Raw genomic sequence first — 19,909 nt, 5'->3', positions numbered from 1 at the left:
GTTTCCTAGAACATAGTTGTCACTTAAGAACAAAAAAGTCATGGCTAGGAATATTTCACAGGTTAATGTGGTTTTCAAATGGGAAACATAGTGGAAAAGGCAGTTTTATTTCTAAATGTAGCCTCTTGTTGATGACAGAAAGCAGTATATTCTTCTCTGACTCTTTCAAACTTTACAAGTTCCTGTCTTCGAGCTTTCTTGTGGAGGTGAATTCACATGTTCTGTCTGCAAGTACAATATTGTGAGTTTTTGTTGTTCACTGTTTGAAAAATGCAATTACTTTTGTTTTTTTTAAGAGTACTAAAGCTAAGATTAAAAGATTTGAAACACCGGTGACTGAGATTGCTTTAGGAAGATGGCTGAGCACTGAAACATTGCAGTGATCATTATTTAATTCTGGCTGGCAAATTTTTTTATTAAGACCTTTCATCTCTGGCAGGGTAGTCAGTGTTCCTTTTTTGGAAGCAATATGGAGTTGGTGGGTGGTTGGTTTTTGGTTTTGTTTTTTTTTTGGGGGAGGGGGGTGGATTTGTTTCATTTTGGGGTTTTTTTGGTGTGTCTGTGTGTGTGGTTTGGGTTTTTTTGATGGGTTTTTTGTTTTGTTTAAATATATACATGCATGCTTAGACAAATGTGATGAACTTCCATTTTGCATCCTTTGTCTTAAGTAAACTGATAGACAGTGAGGAAGGTGATCCTCTGAGGAGATAGTGGACTTCTCAGGCATGTGATCTTGTCAGAAATGCTTTGCAGTCTGCTAGTCTGACCCATGAGGGTAGCTCACTGTTCTTTCTCCTGCCATTCCAGACTGGCAAACTTCTGTACCAACTCTCTTAATTCTATTTCTGCTCCTCCATCAATAAGAAGAAACCAGTCATACATCAAATTTAACATCTTTTGTTTATCCTGACTTTTCAATGAATATAGCCTCAGATACATATGTAATTCAAGAATGTATTTTCTGGCATGTTTTGGAGGAAAGGCAGAACCAAGGTTCTGAACACAGCTTCCTGGAGTTCGGGAAATTTGTCGTTACTACTAAAATGCCACTCTGTGAACTTAGGCATGTGACATGCAATACAAATGTATGTTCTTGGGTGCGGGAGAAATGGGCAAAATTGGACCAGCTTTTGTGTATTTACAATAAGGTGCTCTTTCCCTGGTTCTCATTTGCTAAATATGCCTGACAATGGTGTCTGTTTTCAATGCAAGACCAAAGAATTAGCTGCATCTAATATATGTGCTGATATAGAGCAGACCCTCTTTGCATTTACTTCTGCGTTTTTTGCTTTTGTTTTGTTTTTTTAAGAAAACTGTTCTACTTAACAGATCCTTTAAAAAAAAAAAAAATCTAAGCTGCATCTGTGGATATTTGTTACGGTTTTCTTCCAGTTGCCTTGAGTGATTTAGATTGCATTCAAGCAACAGATTGTAGAGAGTAGATTTTCTTCTTCAAATCTTAAAATATTTAGAATTGTTATGTTGCAGCAGTATCAGACCCTCTGGGCCCTCTGAATATGACCCCTTTGATTAGTTATTTTCTCTTTTAGATGCTATCCTAAGTATGGTGAATATTGCTGCTAATATGCTTGGAGCCAAAACCGAAGAATCCTCTGAAGCTGAAGGTATTTATATATATATAATTTTATATATATGTATATATAAAAGCATGCTGGAAAGTATAATTTTTAATTATTTTATGAGGAGTTGGATGATGTCTGTTTAAATTACTGTTTTCACCTTTTATGGCATTGTTGATTAGTGCCATGGTATTCTTATCCTACTGTGAAAAGTGAAACAAAGATGCTGAATCTACTGAGAAGGGAGCTGATACAAGGATAACATATGTTTGTTCAGCAATATTTGGAGATCTTTATTCTCTGTATTTACCCAGCTTCAGTTATGAAGTCTGACTTGCTGCTGCTTTGTGGAAATATTTTGAGACTGTCCATAACATTGTATACATAAAGTAACAGTAGCACTTCGATTCAAATAACTGAATGAGATCTGCAGTTAATTTGGTAGTACAATTAATAATCTAAAATAAAATAAAACAAAATGAAGCAACTAAAATTCATTGAAAGCGAACAAGGTTCTTGAGTTTTTATGTTCACATTTTCTCCCTTCCTGCAGCAGGCAACAAAAGTTTGTCTGAAAATGTCACTGCCACCCCTGCAACTTCAACAGCTGCACCAAGGCTGCTTGAACCAACTCCTGTTCCTTCACCAGAGTAAGTCATTGGTGTGAGGTTTGGTTTGTTTGGTTTTTTTCCCAGTGTGTTCCTAGCAGAGACTAACAAGTCTGGCATCTTAGGTAGTAGAATGCTCAGATATGGCATGCTGCCTTAAACAAATGAAAAAGCAAGTATTTGAAGTGTGTAGTGTGGTAATGTACTAACCAGGAAAGTATATTGGTTAGTTACGGTTTATAGCTATTTCCATTATGAGATGTTTGTTTTTAACAATTGACTAACTGTCAAAATGAATAGTTAACTTTCTCAATGGTTTGCATTATTTTGTTCAGAAGTAGCAGCAGCGTTTCACTCTTGTCTATTGCAGATTTACTGGGTGGAAACTGACTTAATATTCTTCCAGGTTTTGCAGGTTGTCTCCTGCAAAGGAGACTAATTATGAATGTAAGATCTGTTGCTGAAACTTCAGTTAACTTGTGTTGACGAATTCTGATTTAGAAGCTTGTATTTTTTGCTAGACTTCCCTTACTGAAAATATGTATGCAAAGGTATGGAATTAGATTGGGAAGAGAAGTTGTATGTAGAAGTTCTGTGGGTTTTTTTCAGTTGAGTGCAATTTTTTGAAATTGGTTTGGCTATTTAGAGCTGAGACTCTAGCTCTTAAATGTTAAGCTATGACTTGTGCTGTATTTAGTGGTTTTATGGTTTCCTATCATGCTGGTTGCTGAGAGACTGAAGAAGGTCAGTGGGAAGGTTGTGATTCTCGCATTTGTATTTGAAGGTTGCAACAGAAAAGTAAGATGCTTGCCATATAGAAACTTAGTGGTATTTGAACTGGTGACTTTAAAAAAGGCTGAGAGAACGGATAATATCTGATTGAGAAGGCTTGCTGTTTCAAAAGCAAGGGTCGAAATAGTTTGTTTGCAAATCAGGATTGAAAAACACCAGAGAAAATACTTACAGAATTTCTGAGTGTATCCAAACTGGCTTTTGTCATTGGAATAGGCTTCACTAATTTTCTAAAAGATCCTACTTTTGCAGTCTTCCGGAGCAGCGATATGAAACTATTGGAAGTAACATCCCATCTTTACCTCTTTTATTGTAGGCTTGTTACTACAGATATTCCACAGATAGATAAAGAGCAATTAATTGTGGATTTGACAAAAGAAAATCCTATTGTTCAACTAGTACAAGAGTATGAAGAAGATACAAGCCAGTCAACAGTAACCTTGCTGCCCAGTGATGATCAGGAAGAAGCAGCAGCATCATGGTTTGAACTTGAGACAGAAAAGTACTGCTATGACATAGCAACAGCATGTTGTATTTCCACTTTTTCAGAATATCTGTTTAAGTGGTGTTCAGTTGCAGTAGCCATGCATCGACAGCATAGTAAAACTGCAGGTAAACAAGGGCAAGATTACTCTGCTGATGTTCAGCAGCCACAGGTGGTTCTGACTGAATCTATACATATGTCAATAGATGAGCCTCTGCCTGAGGAATTAGACAGCAAAGCTGAGAGAACATCTGGATCTACTGTTGCAGTTGACTTCAGCGTTGCAGTCCATGAGGAGATCAGTAATGAGACCACAGATTCAGTTGAACTGGAACCAAGCCATCCTCAAACTGTCTCTCAATCCCTCCTCTTAGAAGTTACTACTGAAATTAAGCCATTTCCAACAACAGACACTGCACTGGAACCTGCCAAAGATGACGTAGGCCAGGTAATGCCAAGAGTGACTCTCCAGGTGGATGAAGCTGAGATCAGTGAAGAAACAGAAAAGGCTGAAAGCTCTGTTGCAGAAGAAACCCCTGTAGTTTCTGAGACTAGTGTGGCGACTGAGGTAAAGGAGATGAGCACAAGGGAGACTATTGCTACTCCGATTATTTTAAGGCCTACAGAGACCGTTCTGCAGCCTGAACATACAGTGGGCATGTTAGCTGGTGATGCTGGGGAGGGAAAGGAAAGCACTCCAGAAGTGCAGAAACCTGTTTTGCTTCCTGTTGAGTCTTCTGTGTCTGCTGAAACAAAGGAGGATGATCAGACAGCTGAAGAAGCTTTCATGGCGATTCCGGTCTCTGGAGGACTGCAGAGAACAGCTACAGATTTCTATGCCGAATTGCAGAATTCAACAGAACTAGGTTATGCAAATGGAAATCTTGTTCATGGATCTAATCAGAAGGAGTCTGTCTTCATGCGCCTTAATAATCGCATAAAAGCCCTAGAAGTAAACATGTCTCTCAGCAGCCGTTACTTAGAAGAACTTAGTCAGAGGTAAGTCTGAAGACTGGAAAGAGTCTACTGTATGTAAACATGATTTTAGCCAACTATACAAAGGAGCATACACATATGGAAAATAGTACAGTGAAAGCAGAGTATAACCTAAGTCACAGCTTAAAGCTTTATGGAAAACTGAGAAAAGTACCTAATCCTATGTAGCTACTGGAGACCTAGATGTCTGCAAGTGGCAAGGGTTCTCTTTCTGTATTGTAGTAACAATCACGTTTATTTTGTTTTGAGGAATATTGCTGTGAGTTTTTTAAAAGGATAAAGCATTGCCAGGATGTAAATGCTAATCTGGTCCGTAATCCTTTCAAAGGGGTACATCCTCCTGTTAAACTGGATGACACAGACCTGTGATGCTACCTTCACTGGGTTGATCATTTCCAATTAAACTACCATGTTGCCAGTAATAGCTTTTGTTGAAGCAGGGAACATGGAGAGGGAATCAAGAGCTTTCTGTAGGCTTGTTACTGTGAAGGATTTGTAGAGAATTCTCCATAGTGAAGGTGCTAAGGTCTAAGGTGTTGAAATAGACTTGACTTTAACCTTAGGGGTGGGGAGAGGGGGGAGTAGGAAGAGGCACATCCCTGTTTTAATGTGTGAGACTTAAAAGGAAATACCACTGGATGTGTAAATAAAACTTCTTTGGACAAAAAGAAGCTTTCCCTTTGCCTAGTGGTATTTCCTAAAGGCAGATGTAGTGCTGAGGAGTTTTATGAACTATCATTTCAGACCTTTATGCTCTTTGTTTTAGGTACCGAAAGCAAATGGAAGAAATGCAGAAGGCTTTCAATAAAACAATAATAAAACTTCAGAACACCTCAAGAATAGCAGAAGAGCAGGTACGGTTTGTTGAAGTATTTGTGTTTTCCTGCTTAGGAGAGTTTACTTTTCAGAAAGAGTCACAAGGTGCTGCAGAAATCCTCTTTTAATTGAAGAATTTCAGTAGTCACATGTCTGCCTTTTTAAAACATCCTCTCCGTGCTTTCCAGCATCAAATCAAATTTTTAGATATGTTTCCAGTTGTTCTAGAATAAAACCATTTCCAGATCCATTTCCCAATTTTTCTGTTTGAAAAAAAAAAAACAGTTGTCAGCTGGTTACAGCTAAAATTCCTAAATGTTTTTGTTGATGTAAGTGTTATCCAGGTAATTTCCAACCCTTGTTTCTTGGTTGTAGCTGCACTCAAACCCATTTTTTTAACTTGGTTTATTTTTAATCTCTGATTTAAAGTATGGATAGACAGTTGCCCTGATGTTGCTGAAGAGACCTAGACTCTGGAAAGGGAGAGGGGTACAGCAATGGCTTATGCCAGATTTGCATTTGAAAGTGTAGTATCTGTAACAAAAGCGTAGTTTATTCTTTAAAATGTGATGTAAGGAAGTGAGAGCTGACAAAGTTTTCCTACTCTGCCATCCTGGCTTTCCTGAGCAGTGCTACCTGCAGTGCTGAATAATTGCTAAAGCAACTGTGCATGTGGCATAGCAGACTTAATGCCAAACTGCCTGGAAAATTCTGGAGTGACATCCCAGGCCTGTAGTTTGCCTATCCATCAACACTGAAGAAAATCACAGCTTCCCTGAGATCATATATGTGGTCTTTCTGCCTTTTTTTTTCCCTTAGTAGTAATGCTGGTCGATCTGAGGTGTTCTTCCTTGTTAATCTCCCTAGTGTTCTGCTCACCTTTCTTAACTTCTCATAGGATTAAGAATCCTGTTAGGGCTCTTTCCAGGAAGGAGATGATAGCGGCAAAGGACTTGGGCTCCTGTCATTAAGTGGCTGACTTGCTGTGTGTCAGCTCTTAGACTTGAACTCTGCTTGGTCATCTGCATATGTATATTGCAACATGACAGTACTCAGCTTCCTTACAGTGATTGCATAGAACTGGCTACTTAATCTGCCCTTAATGAAGATAGCAGAAGTCACTGTAACGAAATGCACTTGGCATGATGTTACAAAACATGATTTGATAAGTAAAAATGTTGGTTTTTTTTTTTAAGTGTATGTGAGACTAATGCTGCTTAAGCAATTTCAAGTGTTAGATGAAAGTTTTGTTGAAAACAATGCTGAATAGATCATGTGGCTACAAAATGCCTGTGTCAGACAGAATGCTAACTTGGTACATGTGAGACTGACTGTATGATAGTGGGAACCTGATAATTAAATAGCATGGCCATAACTCTCTTTAACACAGGATCAACGGCAAACAGAAGCAATCCAGCTGTTACAGGCACAGCTCACCAACATGACACAGCTAGTTTCCAATCTGTCAACAACTGTGGCGGAGTTAAAACGTGAGGTAATTATAATTTAGAAATATGGCACGAGAATTTAAAGGAAATAGATGCATAAACATATCTCAGTTTGAAGAGGCCTGGAATCATTAGATGAAGCATTTCATTTGGGAAGTTGTCTCTAGTGTTGCTTTCAACCTACTTTAGCAGCTGACCAGGGGAGGGGAGGAAGGGTTAAGAAGCTTGATCTGCCTTCTGCACAGCAATGTTGGTAATTTCTATTACAGCCTTACTTAGCCCCATGATTATAGTCGAAGCTAACAATAAAGATAACAGAATAACTTAATATTTCAGCCTTTCTGTAGTGCACTGGAATTTATATCATTCTGTGAAATGATTCTTAATGAAATTAGAAGTCTAACTGCTGACTTTGAAATGGTAATCATAGGGTTTGTTGCACATATAGAATGTTTAACACACATCAGAGGGAATGATAAAGTTCATGCTTCAGGAACTTTTCTGGCATTTGCTCCGTTACATAAGCAGTTTGATTGCGTGGCTTTGTTACACAGCTTTAGTAAAAAGGGATGGTTTGCAGTGTCCGGCATTTATATTGTCCACTTAAATACTAACAGACTTGTGCCACAGGAGGTTTAATGTGCAAGAGTGTACTGGCCACTGTTGGAACTGGGCTGTAATAACAGATGAGTATGTGGAGGATTGCACACTTAGCTACTGAATGGGAGGTTCGTGTAGCTGAGACACCCTTTTCCTTTCCCTGCTGGCTGTTGTGATCTTTTGAGATTAGGGGAATCTTGGAAAGAATATTAGGAACATGTTCTCTAATATGTTTACATTCTCCAGCCTGAGATTTCAAGCAGTACCATAAACATGACTTTTTTTTTGGTGTATGTTGCCAAAGACATCTTGAGCTGTTTTCTGACACTTTAGTGAGGCTCCTTTGATGCCTGTCTGGCTAAGCTGCTGTTCATGAGTGCTGTGGTTTCAACCAGGAGTTGACAGTGCTGATCGTCAGGGTATGTTAGATGAGTATCCTGGGCCTAGAACACATGTCTTTCCCTGAACTCAGCTCTGGTCACCCGAGTCTGTTAGTCTGAGACATTTGCTGGTTCCAAAATGAGACGTCATGTTCCTTGTCCTCTCTAAAGTCTTTGTGTGACTTCTGAGATCTCTTACTGTGTTCAAGATAGATTTTTATAGGAAAGCAGCTGTGCAATTCGTTTGCTTTTTTAAAGCAGCTGCAAAATATCCTTGGATTTCAGGTTCCATATAATTCTAGTAAGCTTCAGAAATTAACATACTTGAAAAAATCCTTCTGTTAAGTTGTGAAATGGAAGAATAGTCAGAAAGATAAAACCCATTGAATCAAGTGACTATAACGTTATTTATTCTGTGAAGAACTGCAATCGAGGTAATGAAAAGCATTGTAAAATTGAGATAGTATTACATCAACCATAAAACAGCAAAGTTACTTTCTTAGTACCCTTTCCTATGGAAGGTATATAACTTCAGGTAGGTCTGAATGCTCTGTGTGAGGGGTGGCTGCTGCTTTAAGTTATAGTAGTACCATAGTTGGGTGAAATTTTGCCCTGTGGTTTTCAGCCTTCAGTCCTTGAATGCTGCGTAGCCAACAGACTACATCAAACCTCAAAAAATACTCCAATTTGAACAAGTGTTCAGTGATATTGAAGGAAAGTGACTTGAAAATGTCATTTCTATTCTTTTAAAGATTTTAATATTTAAAACAAGAATAATAGTATCATGAAATTATTCTTTGTGTCTAACAACTGTATCAAATTTTTCCAGGTTTCTGATCGGCAGACTTACCTTGTGATTTCTCTGGTTCTCTGTGTCATTCTGGGCTTGGTGCTATGTGTGCAGCGGTGCAGAAGCAATTCTCAGTTCTGTGAAGATTACCTCTCAAAAATTCCCAAAAGTAATCACTACCCTAGTCCCAAAAGGTAATGCATTTGTATTTGAAACTTAATTGTTCTTGCAGCTTTTATTGGTATTGCCTAAATCTGCTGCAACTGGCATGTCTACTTGAATTCTGAGTTTTCTTTCTGCAAACTCAAAATTGATAGCAAAGAACCGTTACTGCTCTGTAGTAATGCTCTCCTAAGAGCATTTTAGGGCTACTGCACTTAACATGCCATGATAGTTCATTGCAAATACAGTAAGTACTGTGTCTGTTTGCAAGGCTTTCTTGGGCACCTTGGTGAATAATTCTGTCCTTCTGCCAAAGGTGGTTTTTAATGAAATATGTGTATGACAAAGCCCTGAGAAAATTGTGTTTGTAAAAGCTTTGTGGATTTTGTGTTCTAGGTGTTTTTCCTCCTATGATGATATGAATTTGAAAAGAAGAACTTCTCTTCCACTGGTCAGATCACAGTCTTTTCAGCTAGCTGGTAAAGAAGGTATTATTCACACCTCATACATCTAGTTTCTAGTGTTACTCTGTTAGTGCTGTACAACGTGTGTGTTACTGCAAGTGTATGAAATGGAATTGAAGGTTAACATCAGAGTACATTGGACTACAGTAGTTCACTTAAACATTCTGTAGGACAAGGTGTTTCACGGCCAAGTTACCATACACTCATAGAACTGTGCTAAATTATGCTAATAGTATTTGCTATTTTTTATACTCTACAGATGTTTTCTAGGGGTTAGTAGCAATCTGTGCAGGCATTCAGGTCTACAAAGCTATGAAGCTTGCAGAAAGTGGGTTTTTATTTATGGCAGATGTGGGAAGTCTGAATGCCCTACTTCTCTGAAGTCCTAATAGCCTGTCATTGAAAACTGGCAGATAAATAGGATCTAAAATAGGATCCTAAATAGGATCCAAAATTATTTTATTAGTAAGAAAATGTAGATTATCTTGGTCTGTATGAGGAATGATCTGGTCTTTTCAGTGTTCATGTTACATTCGGGACAACTGCAGTTTGATTTCTTAGGCATCATCATCTTGCAAAACCACAAGTGTGTAGATGATAGTAACTACTAAGTGTGCAGCTCATACTGCTTTTCTGGGTGCAGCAAGCTTGCTTCACAGGTTTTTGTACTGTGAATACAACTGCGTGAAAACCTATCAGTTCAATTGGGAATATGTTCCAATAGAGACTAGCTAAGGTGTAGACTGGTGTGGCTTGGTTTTTTTGCAAAAACATCCTTTTTCCAAGTTCTCCCTTGCTTTGTCTTGGAAGAATAGTTTACAAAGCACTGATGGAAGAATGACAGACTGGCCTTGTATCAGTCTGAACATCTGTGTCCTGGATAGGCACACGTGCTTCTAGTGTCTGTCCTGTCATGGGCAGACTGCACACTAAACAATATTATATTGGTAACAGTTTGTTATTGTAGAAGCTGATTTTGGTGACTATTGTTCCTTTTCCCCAAGGGATGTTCTCTGCACCTCTGCTATGGTCTCATCTATCAGGAGGTCATGTGTATATCACTGACAGCTGGCATGGCAGCACAGGGGAATTCCTCTGTCTATTGACTTCATTTTCAGTGTTTATATGTTCTACCTCCATTAACATATAATGGGAGCAAAAATGTGTGTGATAAGTGAAATATTTTGTCATGCCATTATTATTTATTTAGAATTGTGTTGTTCTAGATCTGGCAGTGTCAGCACTGCTAAATTTATGTTCCCTCTCTTACAGTGGAAGCAGAGGACCTGTACATTGTGGAGCCCCTGAAGTTTTCCCCGGAGAAGAAGGTACGGTGGTGTGGGGAGGGCAGGCTGAGCTAAGCGTGTTTCTGCCAGCAGGTGGGGTGTGACTCAGCTTCTCACCCCTGCACTGGTTCTTAGGCTTGGTTTTTATGCTCCACTGGCCTTCCAGAACCTAACTGTTTCTCTTTTTACTTGTGGTTTCAGAAAAAGCGTTGTAAATACAAAAGTGAAAAAATAGAGACTATTAAGCCAACAACAGAGCCTCTGCATCCAATAGCCAACGGGGAAATTAAAGGAAGGAAGCCTTTTACGAACCAGAGGGACTTCTCTAACATTGGGGAAGTTTATCACTCTTCGTATAAGGGTCCTCCATCTGAAGGAAGCTCGGAAACGTCATCGCAGTCTGAGGAGTCCTACTTTTGTGGCATTTCAGCATGTACAAGTCTGTGCAATGGACAGACCCAAAAGACAAAAACTGAGAAGAGGGCTATAAAACGAAGACGGTCTAAAGTTTCAGACCAAGGGAAGCTCATAAAAACTCTAATACAGACTAAGTCAGGGTCAATGCCAAGCCTGCATGACATAATCAAAGGAAACAAAGATATAACAGTGGGAACACTTGGTGTCACGACAGTTTCTGGACACATCTAAAACTAGCTGAACTTCTCAAACAGAGTGTTTGTTCATTTGAGAACAGTCTGTGGTATTCTGTGTGAGGATGGTGGGAGATGAAGAGCTCAACTAATTGGAAAGTATTCAGAAATTTGGTTTCTATCTTTTTAAATAGATGGGATTGTGTCAATCTTGGCTATAAGCTGCAGCCTTACAAGGCTGATAATTTCCTATGAGAACAGCTTGGGGGGAGGGAGGACTGGGTTCATTTTATAAAGGTTTTTTTTCACAGTTCCTGGGGCAGAGATTTTTTGAAACCCCATTTGTTGGGTGGAATAGGGATAAAAGCCTAATCCTCTTCCTTTAGCTTTGTTCCTATTTCTTGCACCTTCCCATATTTATGTGCCTTTTGTCTATTTATAATGCCACTGGAAGAGGGGAGATACAATTGTTTGTCATTTGATTTATTTTGTAATTTCTCTAGCTTTTTTTGAAGATGCAACACTACAGTGCTGTAAAGGGACATGTGTTGGCCTTCAGCTGGACTCAGTAATGTGGACTGGATACTGTAAAAATACTAATAGATGGACTTGCCTGACTAGATGCTGGTTTTGCAAACTTGTTTGAGGAAATTATCTCACAATGGATGATAATAGCGTTAATTTCCACCTTCAGTTATGAGTCAGAGCTGTAGTCTGATGTTATAAATGGCAGTGGCTCTTTGGGATTTCCTGTGTCCAGTGGAGTCTCAGGCTGCTGAATGCGCTTATCTCAATTGTCTACGGTAGTTCGTTGAAGGAAGCAATTGGGAGAACACTCAGTGCTGCTGTGCTGAGAGCTGAGGCTCAGCTGAGGAGTGCGAGGGGTTGAGCTGGTGTAGCTGGGCCATTCCAGCCAGCTCTGGATGGGTTGAGTTTGCAAAGCCTTGAAGTCTGACCTGTCAGGCTGGTTCAAAGTGGATATTTCCATAACGTTTGCTTTTGTATTGGCTAACAAATGTGCAGTGTTTGTATGGTTGGTATTTTCATATCCAAGTGGTTTTTATTTTGACTGTGATTATATATTTGGATACTATAGGATGTGTGATTGCTAAAATGTTGTGTGTATCTGAGTGAGTGGAACAAAAGGTTATTCCTTTTGACAGGTGTTACAGGTTCACGTTGTAAAAAAATAAGTTAACTTATTGAGCACTTTTAGTGGTACCCTTTTTAACAGATCTAATGCCTTTCCTGGGTATTGTATGTAATGTGACTTATTTAAAGCTTTTGGTTTTTTTGCTGCTTTCTTGTTAGTTTATGAATACTTTAAGGTGATGTAATTTTGGAGTTGATCTGCACAATTAGCCAGTCAGAGCTCATGAACCAGACATGTTGAACATGAATTCAGAAGGGTTTCAAACCTGGATGAGGAAAATATATACCACCTGAGTGCAGCATACAATGTTGTGGAAGGAGAGTATGTAACTACAGAGCTGTAGTGCCATTAGAAACTGTGAATTTCCAAATAAATCTGAACACTTTGTCTTTAATTTACTGGCATTTTTCCTTTGAAAATGAAACTTGTGCCTTAAATTCTTTGAGAAGGTCTAGTCCTTAAACTTTAGTCCAGAGCTAGGACTGGGGTCCTTTTTGTCATAATAAGGAGTTCATAAACTTATTAGCCTAGATGTATTTGTGTATTTAAAAAAAAAAAAAAAAAAATGAAAAGGGCGGGGGGGGGTCGGGTGAGTGAAACTGAAGTTCGAGTGGTGCTTTGTCTGAAAGTTCAGGAATTGTGGCCATGTAAAACTGCTAGAAATGTTTCCAGCAGGTATCAGTTCATGTCTTGACCTGGGGGATCCCTAAAAGCTTTCTGTGAGAGCTGACTGCATGAGCTACCTGGTGGTACTCAGAGCTAAGATTTGTGAAGGGTATAAAGGACCAGTAAAATAAAATGTTAGTCATTTATCATTTCAAGACAGAATTTACCCCTGACCCCTTCCTCTAAACTTATTTCTATCAGGTGTAGCAGCACTGTATGCAGTCAAACGCCACATTCACTGGCTATCTAGCATCTGTTTCTCCTGTCAAATGAGGCCTTCCCAGCACTAATTTCTTGTCTCAAGACACTCTGCTTCATCATAGCACTATGATTTTAAAAGCAATTGAATGTGGCTTGCTGGTGGGGTGAAGTGTTTTTTGGGGGTGTGTTTTTCTGTGATGTGAGGTTTTTTTACTTACTGGCCTTCCTCTTGATACATCACTTGCAGGAAATGCACTTTCCTTTACTGCCCTGGAAATCACTGAGCTGTTATTCTCATCAGTAAGAATCAACTGAAGCTGGACATGATTGAATTCTTAGAGCAGCAAATCTTCACTACCTGGCTATAAACCAAAGACTGACAGACCTAGAACATGCTGATAGGTATAGAATGAGACCAAATGAGTCACAATGCAATATGCAGGTAATGAATATGTCTGTAACAGAGTGGGTTATTTTTGCTTCATTCTAGTCAGCCTGTCAGCATTGGATGATAGCAAATTAGTTTGTGAAACTAAAGTTAAATCAATGATGATGATGGTCATACATATTTATCAACTATGCAGTGTGAGCATATAGCTCTGGGGCAAGGAGGGTTGCCTTTCCTGCAGGCAGCAGTTCTATGGATGAACAGAAACTCTCTTCCTCATCCTTTCATTTTTTGCTGTTATGGACATTTTGTTCTCCATACATCTGCTTCCTAGACTTGGGTTACTTAGTAATTCCAGTTGAGGAATTAGCAGCTCTCCTCAGTGCTTCCTCATACAAGAGGAGTGTATTGTGATGGTTTAAAAACCTTTATGTATGCACCCCATTCTCTCTTGGAACGTGACACTTAGCCTCGGACTGAAATCCAGTTCTGCTGGTGCTCTTCTGCTGATATGATCTGTTTTATACCTTAGATGCTGGTAAGTCTGAATATGTTGTGCATGTTTAAATTCCAAACACATGTTCAAATTTCCAAGTTAACCATTTCAGATGTGAAACTTAATGCCTTCTAAAACAGTCTTTAATAAACCCTCTTCTCTATATATATCTTAAAAATTGGGCATAACTTAGATCCAAGGTGTTGCTACATTCTGTGGAAAAATATCAGTGATAAAGCTCATCATGTAATGAACATGCAGGAAACATGCCATGGGAATAATGTATATTCTAATGGACAGAGCAGAGCCCTGTGGTGAGAACAGGGCTTGAGGCCGCATGGCTTCCAGCTCACACTAGGGATGTGGCAGATGCCCTAAGAGATAGATAACACAGGGTTAGAAACTCTTCTCACGTGGTCTCTTATGTTTCAAGACTGTTTTGAGAACGCTTCACAGTATTCCCACTTCTGAAAGTGTTCCCCAGGATCAGTGTAAAGAATAAAAGATGTCATGGGCTGTGTAGGTTCACTTTCCTGAAAGCTACTTACTGTTCCTAAGAAATGCTGCCCCTGGGCTCTCAGTCAAGAGGAGCTTGTGTGAATTCAGCTGATGTGAGAGGGAACAAAGGCACAACACACAGTGTGGACTTCTCTAGTATTTTCATATCTGGTTAACAGAAACTTAGGTAATATGGTAAAAAAAATGTCAGTCTAGTTTTTTTTGTGCTGGGTCAGTGGAGATGGCTGATAGCAGGATGACTCCTGTGAATAAAGCACATTGTAGAGTCACTGCTGGTGCATGTCAGCCACGGGGTGACTATCATCATCTAAGTGTGTTACCAACCATTTCAACTATGTCTAGGTCTAAACCTTTCCAATCAAAGCAGAGGTTGTGCTTCAGCTGCTGAGAAAGCAGCATCTGAAAGAACCTGCGGAGCTGATTGTGCTATTGCACTCGAGAGTGTTTGTTCTGACAGTAGACTGGAGACTGAACCACAGCTTCCGCCTGCTGCTGCCTTGCTGCTTTTAATTATTTGAAACCATTTTTCTTTAAAAAAAAATGGCCCTTATTGTTAAGTTCTTATTGCTTAATGTTATACTTTCATGTGGGCTGTTGAGTCATTTTTTACTTCCAGTTTTATTAATGTCACACTGATTCTAGCTTACAAAACTTGATTCTTTAGTGAAATCAAGTCCCTCTTAAATTGGTCATAATCTTTATACAGAGATAATAATTTCTAATGAAGACAGCATATAAATCTTGAAAAATTCCTGTGGTGTCGGGAGATTGGAGTAGATGATCTTTTGAAGTCCCTTCCAGTCCCTAACATTCTGTGATTCCGTGAGGGCCTAGTCCATCTTGTGATATTACTTAATAAGGTTGGACAGTTGTCAGTGTAAAATACCAAGAATCCAGCATGTGTATGCAGGAGTGAGTCTTGAGTCCAAGGTCAAAAAATACTTAAGCAATATGAAGTTTTCCATGGGAGGATGGATGGTCACAAACATACGCATTGTGTAAGTGATTTACTAGCCATGTTTGCCAAAATAAGGTGTTTACGTTATATACATTAAGCATCAGAGTAGAAATCTAATATTTTTAAAATATGCAAACTCTACCAGCTGTGTGGTAAGTAGAGAACTCGTGTGGCTTCTGCTTTTGCCAAGTTAATGCAAGATTAAACAAGATGGAACAGCTTAGCACATTTCACTTAATGCGCTACAAATATGTTCCACTTCATTTGGAACAATTAAAGTGTAGAGCCCTGACCACAGAGTGTTGTGGGTAGGCCACCAAGCGGAGTGTCTCATCTCCTGGAAACCCTGAGTGTCAAACAGCATCAGGTACTGCTGAAGACATCATTGGGGTTTGCCTGAGAAGAATTAGTGTTCCAAGAGCTTGTTTAGATAAAATGCATTAGTTTAGGGAAAGATACTGAAATTCATTAATGTTTCTTATGTATTGCTTCTTTAATTTAAGAATAGTAATTTTAAAAGAAGCTACGAAGCAGCTTTCTGCCGCTGTACTGCTGTCTCTCAGATTGGACGCATGGCCTGGGAGCTGTAACTGGTCTTGCCTGTGCTGCTTTTCATTACAGTTACTAAGTCACAGATTAGAGGTATGGCTTTTGGTAGGGAATGGTGATGAAGTTAAGTCTGTGCTTGGTGGACCTACAAATGGAAAAGACTGTTTGCCATCTAGAGACTTGTTTCACTTGTTATATGTGGTGACTAGAGCCTACATCCAGCTGCTGGGTCCTCTATGAACTCACAGCAAACAAGAATCCTTATCTGTGATGTATTTTTTTTTTCTAGAAGAAATAACTTGAAGCAGCTAATTAATAACTTCTGTTAGTCACAATTTGACATAGTTACTGCTGAAATGTCAGGGTTGTGGACATTACCTGTGGAAACCATCTGTAGCTCAAAGTTATATCCCAAGAAAGTCAGCTGAAGGTCCCTCGGGGTTCTGAGAAGTCACTGACACGGGTCAGTTGTGTCAGGGTGCTCATGTAGCAAGATGGGCACATCTGGTGTTGGGGTCTCCATGTGCCAAACTAATGCCAGAAGGCCTGAATTTGCTCAGTGACACAGGGCTGAGGTGTGATCCTGGTGGAACCCAGTAAGTATCTCAAAGTAGATCTTGGAGGGTTTTGGTGTGTGGTGGTGGTTTTTTGTGTGTGTAGTAGTGGTGGTGGGATTTTTTTGTTTGTTTGTGGGTTTTGGGGGTTGGTTTGTTTGTGTTTGTTTTGGTTTGTTTTTTGGTTTTTTTCATGGCCTGAGAACAGCTGCTCCCAAGAAGGAATAAAGTTGTCAAATACTGACTGGGCCATGTTGGCCAGCGAAGGCAGACAGTGTTTTCCAGGGCCATGGCTGGCTTTGTGCTGGCAGCCTAGGGCAGGGCATGGATCCTACTGGAGGCCTTGTGAGTGAGGTTCTCAGCTGTCACTAGAGGATGGGAAATCACCACCTGCACACTTGCTGTGGTCTTCCTCGCAACCTCTCAGTGGCCACATCCCCTTGTTCCATTTCTTCCATGACTAAGCTAGCGTATTTCATGAAATGACCTGCTTCTCTTTTTCTCGGATATTCAAGCAGCAGATCCCATTACCTCATAACCACTGTGCCTCATTTCCTTGCTTTTATTACAGACACAAAAGAAATAAAATCTAATGCTTTCAATTCTGCCCATTTTTCTCAGCTGCTTTGGTTCCTTCCCTGCTTGGATTCTCTTCTGTGTCAGGTCAGAGCCCAGTACCCCTTCTGTTGAACTCAGAGCTGCTGCCTGCTTGTTGGGATCATGATGGAGAGAACAAAGTGCCTTGCTTGCTGGAAGAGGAGCGTATTAAGCACTGCAACACCATGCCAGAGCCATTAGAAATGGATTTTGAAACCTGCTCTTGAGTGTTAATATGTTAATTTCTCTCTCATGTGCTGTTGACACCAAGGATATGGCTTTGTGTGCTGCAAATCCTTCTAGTAAGGAGAGCGGTTGTTGAAGAAATGAGAAGCATCACCCTTGTCTTGGAAAATGAACTGTTAAAAAAAAGGTAATAAAGAAATTACACTAATATGTCAGTGCTAACTGCCAAGTCTGGGTGAGTTCCGGTGTCTTCAATGCCCCTTGAAGGCTTCAGTGGGTGGAGATCTGCTACCTCTGCAGGCATTTCTCACAAGCATCCATTCTGATGTTCAGTCAAAAATCCATGTCTTTTTTGCACAAACTCCTTCAGCTTTGGCTCCCGGTTAGTGGCTCCCTGGGAAGATTTTTTCATTTCTCTGTGAGATTCAAGACTGTCCTGCTGCTGGAGATCATCCTTTTTTTATACAAGTTTTTCACACAGTCTCCATCCCTCCCTGCCAATCTTTTTTGACTGGACCAAGTTGAACACCTTTGCTGTCAAGCAGTTATTGCAACTTCTTCCCAAGCCCCTCTGAAGTTGAACATAAACTTGCAATGCAGGTTGTGGGGCTGTCTGTAGCTGTCTAGTTCTATATGTGAGCTCATCCCAATGGAAGCCTGTGGGCTTTCCCTGCTGGAAGCTCATGTCCTGCTGTGTAGCCTCTTTGTCGGTTTCAGAACTGTGTTTTCTTTCTAGGGTGTTATACTCTATCTAAAGGGTTTGATCTGCAGTCTTTGAGACTTGTTTTCTTCTGATCAAATTCTCTGTCCTCATGGTTACTTAGGATCCCTTACCAGTTATTTTAATCTGCAAATATTACTTTGCTTGGTTTTCTCCAGATTGGTAGTAGAGGTGGTGGAATTAGCACTGTGGTAAGGAAAATCCTGGTGGAAAATCAGAAGCCTTGTCCTGAATGGTGCTTTCAATTATTCTTCCCACCATATGCGTCAGTGAGTGTTAATGGATGTCATCTTTTCTGCCAGCTGTGCCTGATCCTTGAGGGGTTTGCAGTAGTTACATCTGGCATAGTTTAGCCTGGGGCTCTTTCTTTTTCTGTCTGTGTAACTGTGGCTTGTCTTTTGTTGGTTTTGGCAAAGGGGATTGATTCTCCGATAAAGGATATGGAAGGTATTTCTCTTTGAGAATATTCCCTCCTGTTCAAATGACATAATGAGGCTGGTGAAAACAGAGCATGCGTCTTGTAGACTGGGTAAAGAAGGGGATAGGGAGGCAGAGAGACAAATCTGACACCCCTTTTGTCCTTTTTATGTCCTCCTTTCCTGCCCAGCTGTTCTTGCCCCATATTTTAGGAGAGCTCTAGTTCTAGGCCTTCTAGCCAAATAGGTTCACAGGACTTAAGTGTCTATCTATGGCAAATTGTCCCACTACTATTTCAAAAGCCCTGTTAATACTTTGTGTCGCTTGAGCCATGGGAAGCCAGCAGAATGCAGAGCTTACAGGCATGTTGTGCTGCACACGCAGCCCCACTTGCCACTGTGTTCCGGTGTGTGTCATCTTGGAGATCTCTGGAGGTGGTGACAGGGGAAATGGAGAGTGTGACAGCGGGGCCAGTATGGTAGAGTGTGCTGGGAAGGGAGAGGTCTCTAGAAGTGTACTGTGCACCCAAAATGATCCTCTAATGGTAAAATAGCCCCAGTCTTTGGCTTGCCACAACATGTGGTATTAGCAGGCTCTTGATCTGAGCATCTGAAAGAGAAGATGCAGCAGACATGGCTGAAATGGTTTCATTGTCTCTACCCTCTCACACACCCATAAAAAAAAGGCATCTTTGTGAAAATAGGAAGCGGTGGGTGAGAAATAAGTACGCTTCTGACATTTAAAGGAAACTGCTACTGTGCCTGCAATCCCACCAAGATGAGCTCTCTGCATTAAACACAGTGTCAGAAAAAACTTGAGTCTGGATCCTCTTCAGGCAAAGCTGTGTGCTTGATGACTTCTGATGGGCTTGTCAGCAATGCCCCCAACTTGGAGAAAGTCTGGGGATCCAGTTATGGAACTGTCAGTTATTTTACAGCAGCTAAACAGGCCAGAGAGGCCATTAAATAAATGGGAGCTCCCTGACACCCCTGTCTGTGTTCCAAAGACCCATGGGCACTCTGTGTTCATTGCTCTGAGAGCAAGGGCGTGCAGGCACTGACTGCAAGTCCCCCCACACATAGCTCAGATGCTGGTGGCAGCAGCAGGGCTGGAGTGCTGTGCCAGGGTGTGATGGAGAGTGTGCTGGCAGGAGATGCCCAACCATCCTGCTGCTGCCCTGGGCTCCCTGTGCCTTGGAGGCATATCTCTTTCTCTGTGCTCAGCATGTGGCACAGGAGCTGTGGAGCTGAGCCCAGCCCTTTGTGTGACCCTCTCTTGTGATGATTGTAGGAGCAGATGAGGACTTGTCCTCAGGCTGGCTGGGGAGCACTAGCACTGTTCTGGAACGCAGAGAGGGCAGGCATGACCAGGCTTAAACTGATGGAGCTAAATTTTATATTTCTTTTGTGTATTTTATGTTGGAAACCTAGAAGTACAAGAAAGAGCCAGGTAGCTTGCTGAAACCTCTCATGCTGCAGATCACTGCTGCAGCAAATGGCTGTGGTGAA

The 19,909-nt window shown here is 40.5% G+C and overlaps 1 protein-coding gene across 4 annotated transcripts in view; it reads left to right on the top strand.

Moving 5' to 3' along the window:
• The window catches only part of SUCO (SUN domain containing ossification factor), a 42,815-nt gene extending 29,765 nt beyond the window's left edge, over positions 1-13,050 (top strand). For all 4 annotated transcript variants that reach the window (XM_080348473.1, XM_080348471.1, XM_080348472.1 and 1 more), the window contains 9 exons: positions 1,551-1,625; positions 2,134-2,230; positions 3,297-4,463; positions 5,227-5,314; positions 6,667-6,771; positions 8,534-8,688; positions 9,053-9,144; positions 10,393-10,448; positions 10,608-13,050. In XM_080348473.1, coding sequence (XP_080204599.1) covers positions 1,551-1,625; positions 2,134-2,230; positions 3,297-4,463; positions 5,227-5,314; positions 6,667-6,771; positions 8,534-8,688; positions 9,053-9,144; positions 10,393-10,448; positions 10,608-11,054 — 2,282 coding nt within the window. In that variant the 3' untranslated portion in view covers positions 11,055-13,050. The remainder of the gene's footprint in view (positions 1-1,550; positions 1,626-2,133; positions 2,231-3,296; positions 4,464-5,226; positions 5,315-6,666; positions 6,772-8,533; positions 8,689-9,052; positions 9,145-10,392; positions 10,449-10,607) is intronic.
• The last annotated feature ends 6,859 nt before the right edge of the window (positions 13,051-19,909 follow it).

Source organism: Nesoenas mayeri (genome assembly GCF_963082525.1).
Source record: "Nesoenas mayeri genome assembly, chromosome: 8".
Taxonomy (NCBI): Eukaryota; Metazoa; Chordata; class Aves; order Columbiformes; family Columbidae; genus Nesoenas; species Nesoenas mayeri.
Note: the sequence above shows the minus strand (reverse complement) of the source record. Positions and strands in the feature narration are given on the sequence as shown.